General features: G+C 33.9%; 1 protein-coding gene across 6 annotated transcripts in view; it reads right to left on the reverse strand.

The window, feature by feature from the left end:
• The window catches only part of CEP170 (centrosomal protein 170), a 91806-nt gene that overhangs the window by 24322 nt on the left and 49481 nt on the right, over window positions 1–18003 (reverse strand). For 5 of the 6 annotated variants that reach the window (XM_061991060.1, XM_061991058.1, XM_061991057.1 and 2 more), the window contains 2 exons: window positions 6392–6541; window positions 157–283 (listed from right to left, as the gene is read on the reverse strand). In XM_061991060.1, coding sequence (XP_061847044.1) covers window positions 157–283; window positions 6392–6541 — 277 coding nt within the window. The remainder of the gene's footprint in view (window positions 1–156; window positions 284–6391; window positions 6542–18003) is intronic. The other variant, XM_061991061.1, reaches the window with a different exon arrangement.

The raw sequence follows: 18003 nt of genomic DNA on the forward strand, positions 1-18003 counted from the left end.
TTATGCTGTTTCTTTCTCAACGACATGGAAGAATTCCAGACAAAGATCAGGTTCTAAGAGTAAGCAAGTTGCTTATGTAAGCAGTTAATCATTCTTTTCTCTCTTTCATAGGTTTCTTCAGCAGAAATTAAGATAATAAAAATCAGCTTTTAATACCATTTTCTAATGGAGCAGGCACGGATGACTCCAATCTGATGTCATCTTGGTCATGACGTGTGTGATTAGCAGCCAAACTGGCCCACTGTGATACCCAACGTTTACTTCCAGAGGCAGTAGAGCCTTCCTAAGGGGGGGGGAAAAAAGCAGGAGAAAAATTACAACCGTTTGATAAAAAGCATGTCCTCTTTCCATTTCTTTCGTCTGAATTGATATGTTAGACACTATTTTCCTGGAGGAAACTGAAGAAGGAGGTTACCTCAATAAATTTTAGAGATACCAGCTCTAGAACGGCAAACAAAATCTATTTAGTTGCAGAATCACTAATGAATAAGCGGTGTTTTCTAGTGCATTCAACTTTTAAACACTAAAACATATACAAATTCTATTAGAACATGTGCTAGTTTTAAAACCAGGTAATTTCAGTCCCCAGCAGGAGAAACCATGAGGTTGGAGTATGTGTTCAAAAATGAAAAATGTGCTTCAGGGACACAAGGTGACCATTTAGAAGATCATCTTATTCAGACAAAACATATTTACCTCATTACAGAAAAACTACCTTAAGGACTGAAAGAGTAAGATAACTTATGATGGAAAGGAAAGGAAGATCAGGTTATTTGTTTAGCCTAAACAAAAAAAGAAGCTAAAATTAGTTTTAAACCATCCTACTAGGTAACAGTGAAGTCGATGTAATCAGTACCTGATCATTTTCTGCAGCTGAGCTAGAAATAAAATTACTTTCTTGACAGTAAGCCTTTTGAAACCTTTAAGATTTTTTAAATGTAAAAAAAGTAAGGACAAAATGAAATCATCTTCTTATGCTGTGCTGTTATATTATCTTAACCTATTGTTCAGTTTGTACCAAAATCTTATTGCTAAACATACTGGATAAAATAGTAGTGTTACATTATATTATAGTCTCTCTTGCTCACATCTCCAAAGAAAGAGTAGGCAACTGTTGATACGTATGTACGTGCACATGTGTGCCCACACACAGGCTGTATACTATCAAGGGCTTTACAGAAGTTTACACAGTCTTCATTTATTGGACTCAAGAGACAAAGCACTGCAAATGACAGAAGTCACTGACTACAGTTCCAAAACAGTTATGTAACTATAGACAAGTTAAATGAGAAATCACAATTCAAGATCAATGAAAGAGATGGGAAGGATATGGAGATACCAATAACTTGCTTCATAAGAAAATCTGTAGATGCTATTTCAAAGGTTAGCTGAAGCTCTGCTGCCCATGGAAATCTTGGCATTTCTATTTAAAATACTGATTTTTGCCTAATGTCTTGGATACTCTAGACTAGAATCCCAGAGTCTTTGACTAGAAAATACCCTATAAATTTTGTAGCATTTATTTAGCAGAAATGAAATGGTGAACAATGTCATCTAGTGTATGAGAACTTAAATTAAAAGTTACTTAGACAGTTGCGAAGACTTGGATTTATGATCTTGAATTTCTCCTCACCTTATCAATGAATGCAAACAAGTGCACCGTCCCAAATCTCTTCCAGAACATTATGAATGTAGTAAATCAGAGGTGCATCAAATAATTTTTTTAGTACTATTATACAAATGTCAACACCATGAATTAACTTCTTAAAATCAAAATGTTACTCAAATCTAGTAACAGCAAAGGAAGACAATTCAATATTTCTGTTATTTATGGGTATTTCTGAACACAATGCAAAGAAAAGGGTGCCAGAAAGAATACTGTAAAAACCCCATGGAAAAATGTGCAGCATTTATTCATTCACAACTACTGCTGAAGCCTTGTTTTTCTTTCATATCTCTCAACTTTCTCTATTTCCTATTATTGTATTAATGAACCTCTGTCTTCAATAAAACTATTAATTTCAGCCAAACCCAAATATGATGTCACCATTATCTTTGCTCCAGCAAACTCCGAGAAGTTCCTTGCGTACTACCTAACCAATTCCAGAGATACAGATAGGATCTGTATCTGAAATCTGAATTCCACTTCACAATAAATTTATTAAGACAATACAGATTAAGTGTAGTAAAGAAACAGGATCCATTAATTTTCTCTGAAAGCAACTGCACTGCCAAAACCCCCATTTGCTACAGAGCAGTGGATGTAAATGTGAGTTTTGCCAACTCTGTATATAGAGTACAAACAATAAAGCTATGAAAAACCTCTTTTTGATAGTAGTTTAAGCATATCCGAAAAGTAAAAGGTTTCTAAAATACATTTAAAATAAAAATCACAATCAGTTAGTTTCCTGTAATTCATATATATGTACTAAAAATGTATTTTACAGGCTCTCAAGTAACCACTTGATTAAGTAAGAAACTTCAAACAACCTTTTTACTTTGTGTTCAGCCTGCTTTTCTGTATGCTTATGGGACATACAAACTAGATTAACACATCTTCAGAAAATGTATCAATGGATTTCTGTGGACTTGTTCATCCCGAAGACTTAGAACTTCTACCTCTGAAACCTCCTCTCTACCCCAGTGACACTTGTAAGCATCTCCAGTACTCAGCATTTCAGAGCAGAACAATAATTTTAGCAACAACAACAACAAAAATAAGCAGGCTGAGTTAAAACTGGAGCCTTTTCAGACACATACTCCAATCATCTCATGTTGTAAAAATCAGATTATGTATCCTTTCATGAACTGAACTGTCATCTTGAAATCAGTTCTATCAGTCCCTCCTCACTATACCTGCTTCAGAACCATATTCCTCCAGGGGTGATGCTCTTCTCACATATTTCCATACTCACTTTATTAACAGACAATATCATCTCATCTATTCCTGGAACAACGCTGACATCTATCTCTTTCGCATTCACTCCACTTATGCATCAAAATCCAGCAATTGTACCCATCTCAGCTACTACTTTGCTATAGTAAATGAATTGTATCAATCTGTTCTTATAAGGTATATCTACATTCCCTTAATCAGAGTACTTCTCTATACCTTCTCTAGCCTTGTATTCACTCTCCTTAACCAAGAATGGTACTATTACAGCATGGCTATTTCAGAGGAAGGTTCACTAACACTTTCTACCATGGTGACAACATTGCCCTTTTCTACTGATAACACATCTTCCAGGGTAACCAAGGGTCATATTTGCCATTTCCCAGCTGTATGACATTGGTAACACAATCATCCTACATTTCAGTAAAGCATCTAAGTTCAAAGAAAACATAGGTATCAAACTTCAAACTGAATGCTCTAAAGAAGGCCAGGAAACTATTGTAATTAGAGAGGGCAAACAAAAGGAAATAGAAGCTCTAATAGAGCAGTTTTCCACTTATATATAAATAATATAGCAAATATTTACATGAATGAAGTTATTCGGTATTTAGAACACCAGCAGTATTATTTATTTTACCTTCACTGGGGAAGACATGAAATGAGCATTAAAAACAGAAAAAAACCACACTGTAGTCAATTGCACTGATGACCCTGTAGATGCACATCCCATCTCTTAACTGTGCTGCAGTCTTAATGAAAAAAATTTTAAAACCTACAAACCAAACAAAAGCCAGGTATGTCCTTAAGAAGTACATAAAAGACAACATTAATAAACCATTTAAGAACTGTGGTTAGTATAGAAAATTTGCCACAGAAAATTAAATAGAAGTTGAATGGACAATCATACCCAAAGGTCTGCAGTATTTTTATTAATCAAGCTCACAAAGTAATAATAAACAACAATATTTTATTTGTTCTCTACCTAATTTTTCTTCTGTAATCACACTGACCTTGGTTGGCAAGTAGCAGCTTATAATATAGAAAATAAAAACATTTAAATCTTTTAATTAGATGGAGTTAGTATTTTCACTACCTATCTATAAACACTGAAAAAGCAAGAACTAGTGCATGCAGGCTCAAATCAACTGTTTCAGATAGTCACTCCATTTTATTTAGTCTCATGACATAACTACTCAAAAGTACCAAAGCTTGTCAAATCAAAGGAACAAACTATTTCTTTATAAGAAAAGCAGGTTTTAAAGTCTTTTCCAAGGAGGTGAATTATCCTTCTGAATAACAAGCCCTGTGAAGTTATTTAAGTTCAGGATACACCTTCAACCCTCAAATCAATTTCTAAAAGTTCCATAATTTTCCAAGCCATCTTTTCCATCTTCCTTCACTGAAATATCTGAATTTTTTATTCTCTGCTTTTTCTATGTCAATGATGATCTGAATTTGCCTCATTCTGTTAAACAATCTATAGGTACAACTGTGATGGCCAGCTGGAACAAGGTCCACCTACAATCTGAGTGGATGCAAGTTTGGAACTACGCTGATGTTACCTGACTATTTAACCAAGATCTTCAATAACATTTATTAACTTACTATTTGCAGCTCAGCAAACCTTCCAAAAACCATAAGCAAAAAATCATGTATACAATAAGAACATGACACCTACATATTTCACAAATCAAACATATTTCCTCTCTCTCTCCTAAGGATAAAACATTATATGCGTAAGTTTTGGTAATAAGACTTTAAGTCTTTTCTCAACAGTTATCTTCATGATTGTTGTCCCATTACACTACAAAACACTTTTCTTAAGTAACTTCTCTTACTTCTACATACATATTAACCAATTTTTAACTTTCTCTGTTAAGCATTTTTTCCATCTTCATCTATCCTCAACTCTCCTTACACTAATTCTTGCTATATCCACATTGCTTATATCAGTTTTGCTCCTTTACCAACTGAACAATTTTTGGGTTTTTTTTCCTCTATCATGCCTTGTAATAATCTTGAAAATTAAAACTGCCAAATAACCCATTTTCTTCCTAATATACAAAGACCTTTTCATTCAGCAATGCATCCACAGTAACAAAAAAGCATAATTCTTGTAATTTCAACCTAAATCAAAGTGAGCTTTTGTATGCCACTGCCAAAAGGATTCTTAAGCCTGCCCTATGATTGTGGAAGTCTCAGTTTTCTGAAATCAAACCTTATTATTTGCAAAATACGACACCTGGAAAGCTAAATTATGTTCATAAATCACATAATTCTTCTGCTACTGTTGAAAGTTTATAAGTGGAAAAATATCAATACTTGTAGTAATCTGGAAAAACAATATGACACAAAAGAGCTGAATGCTGCAAAAGGCTCAAAGGAGAGATTGACAAATAGCAAGGTGAGAGACAAAGTTTGTCAAATTCTTTCATACAACATGCCCATGCTGTATATATGCTTGAAGCAAAACTATTCAGAGATAATAATCTACGGAAAGCAACATAGTGTAGCAAGACTGTACAGCAGCTAAAATACAACCATGATAAAGCATATTTTCTGTAGGAGAAAGACTCCTAGATACTAAAACCCAATGTATTTGCATGGCAGATACACAAAGCTATACTTTAAGCTCTTGATAGTTTCCAGAACACTTGCTTATTTATAAAGTTTGCTCAGTCACAGGATCATACTTCAGAACAGTTTGCCACATCAAGTAAGTGTGGCATGCTTTGTTACTGTTACCATATAATGCTGCTCCAGTGTAAGTCCATTCTGTTCCCAATACATTGCAAGTTAGTTCATCCATCACAATGGTATCAAAATGTCTCCCAAGATTTTAAGACGAAATATGATTAACATCTAGCTTGTGTGCACATTCTGAGTCATATATAAAGAACAGTCATTTTTCCTTTGCCCAATCTTTTACCAAATGATTAAATTATACTGCTTCTGAGGCAACTAACATGGAGTGGTATCTCACTTAAGAACTCAAACTGTAAATGTAAAAAAGTCAGTTCTCTGGCTTTGGAAAAAAATCTGAAATGCATAAACCACCATTTTTTTCCTGCCTGACTTTGTATCACACACATTAAACACTTTCACATTTCTGAATTTCAATGTAGTTACTTGCTTTGGGCTATAAAAGTTAATCAACTTTTCCTCAGTTCTGCTTCATAACTTAGAAGAACTGTATACTGTGCAAATGTATGTTGCATATATAATGTTACAAGGAAGCTCCTGCTACATTTCCCCTAAGCTGGTGTTAGTGCACATTGGAAGGTAGCAAAGTCTGACCCACCTTCACAATGTAATATGCCTGCCTCTGACAAAGCAGTTTTGCTAATGCAATAAAGGCTTAAGAAAAACAAAATATGTATAGATTTGAGCTAATGTTTTCTAGGCAAGGTCTTGTTTGCTGTTTAACACTTACTGGTCAGTTATTAGTGCCTTCTCTTATTGGAAGAAAAAAGAAGACCATCGAAAATTAAATTCTACCTCTGTGTCAAGAAATCCAGTTGTACTCAGTGGTCTTTTTTCTTCCAGCACTACTGTAGCAGAATTTATAGCCCAATCTTTTACTAAATCTTTCTGGTTCTCGTTGATAACAGGCCTATTATAATCCTGGCTGTCATCCACTCCAAATACCTGAAAATGAAACAAACCATTACACACATTAACCCAACACCATCCAGATACAACGTTCAATGTTAATGGATGGATGGTAGCATGCTGGATAGTGAGTTTAGATAGGTTTTGTTGTATTATGCTTATCTGTCATGTTGGTGAAATCTACAAATTAAATTGGAGAAATACCTATAGCAATTAAAAAAGAGCAGAATTCTATGCCAACTCTGTGAAAATTCAAAGAACTGCTAGTTGGAATGGTCAGATATGGAAAAATGATAATTTGATGAAAGAAAGCAAAGGGAAAGGCAGAATCATTACAGAAAACATTTCACAACCCATTTCCCAATTAAGTAAAGAAAAACAGTAACTGTAACCACTGAGTTTTCAGATTTTTATTATTATCAAGTGAAAACAAGAAATACAAATGCTTACCACTGCTCCTAATACACTTAACTGAATTATTTCTCTAATTTCAGTTCTGCATTTATTAGGGACTTAGCATCTTTTGGAAGTCCACCAGCTCCCACAAACCATGTAGACTGATGTCATTCAAGACGTGTCATGGTTGTTCTACTACACTGTTTCCTACTAATGCATGTTACTCTCTTCGCCTTGTGATAGAATAATTTTCACGAGACATTTTAAAACCACTGCTCTGAGGAAAATATTATTACCAAGGCAATTTAGTAATGAGAACTTAAGCAGGAGAGCCAGTACACTGTCACGTTTCTCACGAATCAGACACTATGGAATATTAATTGCTTTCAGAATTGATGTATATTTCAAACTTATTTTAGAGAGTATTTTCCTTGGAAATACTTAATTTTGTAATTTTTCTAAATTTCTACCTAAGAAATAAAGTCACTATTTTAGTACTAAGGAATTGGATATTAAAAAAAAATGCAGAATAAAAATGAAAATCACATGCACATATTAAAACTGGCTGCTAAAAAGAAACTGTTAACCTAAAAAATTGTTTCGCCTTAGAGAAAAGAAAAAAAAAAGGAAAGAAGGAAATTATCTTCATAGATGTTATACTCTCATAAAAAACTACTACTAGTACAAAAGAGAAAATGGAATACAGATTATTTTTTTTCCCCAAAGCTGTTCTGTAATTCAGTTTTGCATAGCAAAGCTAAAGGACTGGTTTATTAAAATTCTTAACAAGGTCAGTGTGTTTAAAACGGATTCACCACTAGATGGCCACAAACCATAAAGTTTTTTAGAGTCTGAGAAGCAGATGAAAAAACCCCACATTAAACATCCTGTCATTTGACTCCTGCTTATGCTCCTGGTAATGTCCAGAAGATTTTGTGACAGTATTTATACACTTATAATTAAGGAAACTTTTCAAATGCATTATATTTGTATTTTACTCTTGTGTAAAAAGCCTGCTTTCTGCAATTCTAAATTTCTTCCCAATTTTCAATTAACACATAAAACATGTCTAGATACACTTATGCACCATCTGCTTTAAGAGTATTTCATATGTCTTTTCTTAAAGAGAAGTGTGATATAACTTAAATTTTCTCTTTAATGATATACTTTTGATTTGTACAGTTGTAGCACATGCACCTGCCCTAAGTTCAATTGTTACACAATTGGAGAGCTTCTCTTCTCAGCAAGGAAGAACAGATTCCTTCAAAGCCTAAATTCCTTCTAGCCCAAAGCCTAAAATTCAGAACTGTGATATATAAAAATCCTTTGAAAACAATGCCGTTAATACATAATTAAGACTTTAAACATGAAACTATGCAAAAGATAAAAAATAATGAGAACATATTCTTAACAGAAATGGCCACATAATATGAAGGTTTCTGCTGAAAACCACCTCTCTAATATTTAGGAAAATCCAGTTTGTATTTCATGGTTGCTAAGATAAACTATGTGTGCAAATAGTGGGCTGTTGTGATTGAAGCCTGAATGAAGAGAGACCTTTACCATCCTATAAAGAATGACATTATTCAAGGCTTCTGATCCTTCAGACGTCTCTGTTTAAGTATCTTTACAATTTCAAAATCTTTTAAGAGAAGTATAGGAGACAACAAAATAAAAAAAAATGCTGGGGAAATACTGATGACACCCATTGTTGCATCTCTTTCCTATTTATACAAAGACATTCAAGTTTCTTTTTGTAAAGCTTGTATTTGTCAGAAGCAGCAGCTACAGCTTTAAACAGAAACAGCTACCAAATATATCTTGACTAATTGTTTTAGAGAAGAAAACAGATTCCAAAATACAGGTTTAGACACAGTGAGATGTTCAAAAAAGAATACTTTTTTTGTCTTATTTGTTTTATAAAGGAGGTAAAGATATTGTATGCACACAATGCTTAATAGTCACATTGGGTATTGAGTCCTGACTGGCTTCTTCTTGGAGTCCTTTTCTAACCATCTCAAATCACACATATCTAGCACATAGCTGTCAATGAAAAAGAGAAATTTCCTAAAGCTTTTATGTTTTTGTATCACTGTGAACAATAAGGAAACTCACAAAATCATGATGTTGCATTTTTGGAGAGAGTCTACAGGATAGGGAATACTATGGTTATTTTTTAACTTAGGTAGCTGTATGTATCATGAAAAAAAGCATTTCTTAGAATTTTTTATTTAATTAAAAGAACCAATAAAAAACAAAGCCCAGATATTCATGTTGGTTTTTAAAGATATGTCATTTTAAAATGGAGCTACATCTTCCTATAAGCAATCACTGTAGAAAGTTAAAGTTTTCTGGTTTATTTCTATAAAATTATATTTTAGCAGAAAGACTTCAAGTTTCACTAAGTTACAAAGCAAAAAACAGGATAATAATTTTCAGTCCCTGAAATCTGACTAACAGGAAAAAAATCTAGGCAATGCACCAATCTGCACTATTACATGGAGTTCCTGCAGGGTCTCTGCCACACTGCTGTAACAGTGTAACTGTCAGAAAGATTGTATAAATCGTGGTGACGGTGTTTAAAAATAACTATTTTTATGAAGCATAAACCAATTTCCATTGCAAATCGGGACATTTTGCATGGCAAGGGAATGACAACAGCAACATTGCTATAGAAAGTCAAGACTCATTTATCAAATGTAGTCAACATAATTTGGTGAACCTGCAATACAGCTGACCTTTTAAGCAAATGGATTAACAGTAGATAGTCACATGTCATGCAATTTTCTCCTAATACATGAGAAACATTGTCTAACAAGAGGAAGCTCAGCAGTAGCCACCAAGATGGTAAAGGCTGGAGACTCTCTGTTGGGAGAGTCTGGGGAAGCTGGGCTTGGTCAGTTGGGAGAGGGAATGATTTGAGAGTATCTAACTGCAGCCACCCAGTGTCTATTGGGAGCACATTAAGACGACTGCCAGGCTCTTCACAGTGGTGCACGGCAGAAGGACAAGGGATAATTTGCATAAGTTGAAGAAAGAGATGTTCAGCTACATTACAAAGAAAAGCTTTTTACACTCTGAGGACAGTCAAGCAAGGTTACCTATGTTTGGAAGTTTCATACATATAAAGCTCCGGGCAACCCGTCTGACTCCAAAGTTGACCCTGCTTTGATCAGTGGGTTGCACCAGGGAGCTCCCAGATGTCCTACATAATAACGTAGCACATCAGGACAGCCTTCTATCTTAAAGAGTCAGTCTTGACAAAGTTCTTAATTGCAGAACTGCTAACACTATTGCTGACATATAATGAAGGCTCCTAAATCATCAGGGAAAAAGGAGTTCCTGACATACTTTTCAATTTCAAAGCAATAAATGGTAAGCTCTCCAAAGATGCCCTGTGATGCTTCATTTACATTCTGCTGTTCTACCAGTAAAACAAAAGGATGAGCAAGTCCCAAAGTATCATTGTTACTGGAATGCAACTCGGTCTGAAAAGTATAGAGGCCAAGTACAAAATAACTGATGGCAAAATAATTGCACCTTGTACTAATACATGCTATCACTTTATGTCATCAAGAATTTTTCCAATATTGTAACTGAGAATCTGCATAAAAAGGTACTTCAGAAAGATTCTCTTCCAAATAACAAACAAGAATTAACAAGAACTATGAAACATCATGCCAGCAAGATGTAATCATTACAAGTACCACCAATGTATTTTCGGAGACAGCATGGGTTACAGGGCAAAGTCTGAGCATGTGCCTTGACCTCTTCTGCAAGGGCTAATTTTGTAGTAAAGCAGAGTAATTTGTTTTGGCAAGTCATAAACATTTTCCTGTTAAAACAGTTCATGACACAGAGCATACCTGCTTGTCACCATAGCTGAAACACAGCTTTAACACATGCTAACTTCAGTGATCAGGAACTGTGCTTGTTCACTCTCCTTTCCCCACCTCTCCTGCCCCCCAGTAGGTGAATTAATATTGTTTGTACACGAACAACACTAAACGTCAGTATGACTTCAGGATTAATTACCAAAAGTGATGATTCTTTAAAGACCACAGAAGTAATTTCCTTTATTGATATATGTGAAATCTTCTGGAACATAAAATAAAATATGGCAGAAAAATTAATTGCAACAGGAATGATTTTTCTGAATCAAACCCAAGAAAATTGGCTAAAAAACCCAAAACCATAACAAAATCTTCCTTGATGTTTTCCTTATGTGCTTTCAATAGACTTGAAAGTTCTTGTAGCACAAAAAATCTTTTCCCGCTTGTATCTTTCAGAGTTCTTAACATTGGGACTGTATACTTATGTTAATTTCAGGACATTAATTTTAAACTACTATCTGATTTGTAAGGATCACACTGCAGTTCTACAGTTCTAAAATTACCTAGTACTTAATGTCCACAGCTAGGTCCTCATCCCAGTCATTACTGAAGACATGGATATCAATGGAAAAAAAGGTCTTATTAGAGACTCCTAATAGATACATTCTCTTAGTTTTATAGCAAATTTTGGACATTAGAAGAAGGATTCTATTATTCTACATAAATGCTTGCTATACACTTTGCAACCTGATCTAGGTGAACTTGCTTCTGCAGTGGGGTTGGACTAGATGATCTCTAAAGGTCCCTTCCAACCCCTACCATTCTATGATTCTACACAAAAAATTATAAAGCATTTCAAAGAGCACTAACATAAACTAGTATAAATTTTATTCAAAATACAAATATTTTCTATCTCAAATATTTGTTATTTTCTATCTAGAATTCTATCTAGTTTTAAATTTTTGAATTTCTAAAGTTTCCCCAATAGTCTTACCACTGTAATCTTAAAGGATGTGCAGTAATTTAAAAGAAATCCAACAATTCAGAGAGCTATAATTAGGAACCTATCTTTCAGATCCTAACAGTTACAGTCCTAATCTGTAAACATATTTGAAAGGAATGATGACTTACATGCTTTTATTTTTAGGGCAAGCAATCTGTATACATGCTGCAGAACAAAATGCAAAGATAAAAGCGTGCAAAAGGTAACTCAAAGATGAAAAAGCAAACTAAATCAACACAGAGCACAGGTAAGAGATAGGGCTGTAGTGTACAGTGCATTAAAGTCAGGATCATGTCAAAATAAAACAAGCAGCAAGGAATTAATTTTGAAAGAACTGCAAAGTGATGGGAAATTATAATAGCAAATATGTTTCCTAACTTTTTAGGACAAAGGAAGATGATGATCCTATTTGACTGTCAAAGAAGTCAAATAATAGCACCTTTTAGAAACCGAGCTGTGTGAAGTGCTCAGACCAGCAAGAAAGAAAAGAGGGAGAGAAAAGAGTGAGAGAAAGAGGGAGAGAAAAGAAGAGACGGGAATTTGGAAACAGAAGCGGGATTTGGACACAGTTTGGATATGCTAAGCAAGAAGAAGGAAGTGTAAATAAGCCACATGTAGAAGATGTTTGATTGACAGGAAGAGAGGATTCCAGAGAGCAGGGAAAAGGAAGAGGCTTTAGATCTGTATCGCAGATCATCTTGGCAAGGCTGTGCTTAGTGTTCAGACTGAACACCTCATAATTCTTCCAAAGAAGGTAGTCTAGACATTCAAAATATACTGCAAATTGGCTGTTAAAAGTGAGACTTACTGATCACGTACAAAAGATGAACATTATGATTCTCTGACTTTCATCCCACCTTTGAGGGTGTAATGAGCCAGAGTACAACAATGCCCAAGCTTACTTTGTGTTCAGCTACCACATGAACGATGTGTAACCAAGTCAATTCTGGAAAGTCAGATTTTAATAGTTTTTGCATGTTCTTGGCAGTTATCCTAGCCATCCCCAGAGAACAGACTGTGTTCTGTGCAGGGCATATCTCATGAATAGCCATGGATTTTCACAGAAGCTGTTTATGTCATTTTAACTATACACTGAAGATACAGAATCAGATGCAAGACATGCTTGTATAAAAATCTACATAAGCAAATGAAAAGCATCAATGTACCAAGTCTAATAACTTCCCTCTTACCAGATTCCAGTTACATATTTACATGTATATATATTTTGTACCTGTTCACTACAGTGAAGAATTCAACTTCTTTAGAATTCCAAATTCAAAAGGAAACAGTTACTTTAGAGACTGTAAGACTTCTACCCTCATGAGTAAAAAGATTATAAACAGTAACTATTGTCAAAATGTATATGCCCAGATGAATTGATAGGCTACAACTTTTATAGAACTTCTTCAGCACTGTTTTCATAAAATATCATCATTCTGCAACAAAGACACTCTGTGGTGATAAAAGGCATTCTTTCTAGCAAAAATTGCTGATGCAATATTAAAAAAATTAAACTCAGACGGTGTGTGAAAAGCTAGAAGACCTGAAACACGTGTATGTGTCTTGGTTCCTTAAATACATCCTGAAACATGTTCGAGATTTTTTTTTTAACTTACTCCCTGCCTATTGCTTCTTTTTAGGTAATTTGTCACTTATGACACTATAAAAACTTACCAAGAGGAGTTCCATAACATCTATGTTTAACTCCATAATAAAAGGAGTTATAATAAAATGTATGGTAAGTATTATAACGAAGAACATTTCCCCCTCCTTTCTTAAACTGTACTATATATCTAAGTTTTTGGATTAACACAGTTTTAGTAAAAGAATTCAGAATATATATTTTCTAATAAATCCTGCAAATCTTACCAAAAAATTTGCTCCACATTTTAAAAATAATCACTGTTGTCCATTTCACACTATTTATAAATGATGGAAAACATCTGAATTAGTCAATACTTCCACTGAACTAGATTGACATATGCAAATATAACAATAAAATACCTACTTAAGATTTTGCCACTCTTACTTTCAAAATATTTAATGTAATATTAATCTTGAATTTGTCAGTCCACAATTCCTCATTTAGCAGAGGGGTTTTTTTTTTGCTTAATATGTTTCATGCTATCTGCAAAATTATTAATAGGGCTTTACATTTTGCAATAGAGAAAACAAGACCTGGTAAACAAGCTTAATGAATACAAAGCAACAACAACAAAAAATTAAATTAAAATTCTCAGTTCTTGCAGTACACACTATCCAGTAACGTATCATAGTACTAACAGACATTCCCTGGGAGCAAAAAGAGTAACGAAATTCGATTTTATTATAATAGTCTTTCAGAACAGATTCTCATTCATACACATATTCAAAAAAAAAAAAACCACAAAACAAACAGAAATGTAAGTATCATAGTGAGCAGAAGGATGCAGAAAAACCTGCTGAACAGGAACAGGAAAAACCTGCTGTCTAAATGAACAGCAAAATGGCTCTCCCTCTAAAAGAATTAGTTACTCCAATTTTTAGAGAAGAAAAAATAACTTATCTCAAGATTACATCAATAAAGCAACATTTTATGTACAGATTTTTCATAGTACAAAATCAAGTAAATTAAACATAAGAGCATGCATATTTATAAGAAAGTATTACTACTATGGCCTGTTTATATAAACAAAGACTTTAAGATAACATCCATTTCCAAGAAACTGAAGGATAATCTAAAATATGCACTGAGTATAAATCATTAAATGGGTCACAATAATTCTTTTTGAAGACTGAAAAAGGATGGATTGAGGTTTGATCTTGGTATTTTTTTTTCAAATCTTACTTCTGGTTGGAAACCAGTATGTTGAATTTGAGTTCTCAAATTACTTTGGTTTAATATTACTATTTTGTGACCAAAGAAAACTTTTAAGTCCAATGTTTTCACAGGCATTTGAGCTCTTATAACATTCTAGATTACAAGCTTAGCTAGGCTGATGAGAATCGAAACATGCACATAGTCCATATACTGCTTCTTCCCTACCCATATATGCATAGAAGAGTTTAACTACGTACGTTCTACAAACTATTTCCATTCAGAAATACTCTGAAATGAAATCAGCTGGAGAAAAACAACAAAAACACCTCCACAGAGCAAACAAAACAGGATCATCTCTCCCAAGAAAACTCTGAAGATCTTGCAAAAGTCTAATTAAGTTTCTTTTTATTTATTGCAATAGTCTCAAAGGAGCTAATATTCCAAACATATCCAGAATTATTTGCACATTCATTTATTAATTTTTAGTAATATTATCCTTTATTGAAAAAAGGAAACTCATTAGCCTGATAATTTGCAGTCTTTATATATCAACAAAAAAGATGAATTGCAGAATCTTCATTTTGAATTATTTCATCTACCGACCGACTTACCTTTTCTGTGGCCTAGGAAGATTTTTAAAACTGACAACCAACTTTCTTCTAATTGAACAAATGTAAATCAGAATACTTGCAACTCAGTGCAAAATAGACAGCAATTGTTAAGTGTTAACAGAAGAAAGCATTGAACATACCTAAAGAGCAGAATGACTGGATGTAACAGAAAAACAAATCAGACAACTGTGCCTCATTTACTCATGCATTTTACGTGTTAAAACTGAAAACATGTTCAAAAACAAATAAAGATCCTGAATTTCCTTGATTTTGTACTTAGCTGTTAGCTGCAACAACCAGAGTATTATTCTGCTATAAAGAGTTGTGGATTTATGAAACTTTTTGAATAGAGAATATTTTATGCCAGGTATGTTCAAGGTGGTCTTTGCAGTATCTAAGAGCAGCTTTTCTTCTTTACTTATTGATGAAATTGCTCTCCATGGTAATTTTAAGAAGAGCTCTACAAGTATAAAAAGAGAGCCAGCATGTGTTATTCAATTGTCTTTTTCTTTCGTGTTACAAGTGTAATTATTTTCTAAATCATACTTGTCTATGAATTTAAGTGAACAATAATTTCTTCTTAGAGACTGAAACAATTGAAGATGGCTAAATGGACCCTTAGCTATCTAAATGAAATCAAGATGTCGAACAAGTAGGACAGCATCTTTTTTGTATTTTTCAAACAATTTTACATAATGATTTTCCTTGACTCTACTTTCTAGAAAATTTACTAAAAAGGCTATATTAAGAAAAAACGGTACATTTGAAGGAAATGATATACCACAACATTAAAGTGTTTACCTCTCTTTTAAAATAATTATACAGATAACATTTTCCTCTGTTTTTCTGAGAATTAATTTTAACTTTGATTTCCTGAATGCTTCTCTTGAAATCTTAATCATGGTTTGATTTTTGACAAGTTAATGCCACTCTTGCCTTTGTGGTTTGGTCTTATATTCCTATTCAGAGAAAAGAGTAGATTAGTTTATTCCTACAGGAGTAAGGCTAAGGCTTCCCAAGTGAATTTTGGTCATTCTCACCCATTCCTCCAATAAAATGGAAAAAAAACAAAACCCAAACCCAGAAATATTTATGCCATAGGAAATTCTTCAGATAAAGCACATGTAAATCTCTGCACCATTCTAAAGTAAATTGCTACTGTGAGGAGACTCCGTTATTTGTACAAATGTTTTGGAAAATTATCCTTGCTATTTGTAGTGCATTTTCACCCTAATCATAGCAAACTGTAGAATTATAGAATGCTAGGGTTTGGAAGGGACCTTCAGAGATCATCTAATCTAACCTCCTTGCAAAAGTGGATCCACCTAGGTCAGGTCGCACAGGAACGTGTCCAGGCGGGCCTTGAAGATCTCCAAGGAAGGAGACTCCACAGTCTGTTCCAGTGGCTCCATCACCCTCACAGTGAAATATTTTTTTCGTAACACTTTTTGTGTTCCAGCTTCATTTCATTACATCCTGTCCTGTTGCTCTTGAATGCAGCTCTTGAATTTCAGTTATTGTTTCGACTCAAGGGACATTCTTAAACGAGGCTCAACTGAGCAGGCAACACAACTTCTCAGAGGAAGGACTTGCCAACAGAGAGGTTATACTGAAATTATTGATAAAATGTATACCAACAACCGTATTAAATCCTCAATAAAGCAGCACAGCAGTCAACAGGATAATTAAAGTCTTTGAATTGTTCTTCACTTACCCACCTTTATCAAAGCAACACAATTCACAGCATTAGAAAATTAAAACGGAAAAGAAGCAAAGCTGAGCTCAGCTGGAGGATGACATTTTGGCTTTCACTTGGTTTTGATTTTCTGCATTGTTTGTTTTTCTACATTTCAGAAAAATACTAACATACTTCCTTCACATTACCAAATCAAATAAGAATCGTGCAGCAGGACTCTTTGGACTGGGTGTAAAGTACACTGTTCAGTACAGGTACCAAGTGAGACCATACAGAAGACTTCAACGAAAAAAAACATATCTGCTTTACTTCTTAGTAAATATCTCTACTTTCTAGGGATGACACTTTTTGGCTTAGAAGTAAAGGGTATTTCTGATATCCAAAAGCTTTTTATACAACACTGAGAATATTAACTAATACTTCGCTAACATCCTTAATGCATATATTCACCTCCTGTTCCTCAATCTCTCCTGTAACAGGAGAGAGTTTTTTCAAACAAAAAATTTACTACAGATATTCTGAATAGGCACTAAAGATCACAAATAATCTGAAATCTTATTAAATAATAGATGGCATTAACCTTTCTAGGTATATAAATTTTCTGTTTCCAAATGTCATTATTTTTCCTTGTTTCTAAGTAAATCCTGCTGCACAATTATAATTAACAAAAGCAAGAGTTCCCCACTTTCTGATGTAATTTAATTAAGATTAAGTGGTGAAAACATTATCTGTATGGCTTGTTTGAAGGCAATTCTCTTTATTTTAATCTACATCCTCCCAGATACTCCATAAATACCTTTCATAAAATAAAACCATCTGTAATAAAATTTCCCATTTCTGCACTGTGTCAACATTTTTCTACAAAGCGGAAACAATGAAGCTAGCTTCTCCTTGAAAAAATATTTTTCAACATTTAATAAATACATTTAGAATGAATTTTGGCCAAATGTGTTTGTTCAGCTCTGAAAAAGTTTTAGACATACAAAATCAATCTTTAGATAATTCTGTAACATTAAAGTGATGAATTTCCTGTTAAATTATACAAGAAATTGCCAAGAACTCAATGCCAGCTTCTACCACAATGGATTGTTTAGGAAAACATAACAACAGAAAAAAAATCCTCTTAAAGAGTCAGTTAGGCAAATGAATAAAAGTAGCC

The sequence above is a fragment of the Colius striatus genome, chromosome 2, assembly GCF_028858725.1.
Source record: "Colius striatus isolate bColStr4 chromosome 2, bColStr4.1.hap1, whole genome shotgun sequence".
Classification (NCBI taxonomy): domain Eukaryota; kingdom Metazoa; phylum Chordata; class Aves; order Coliiformes; family Coliidae; genus Colius; species Colius striatus.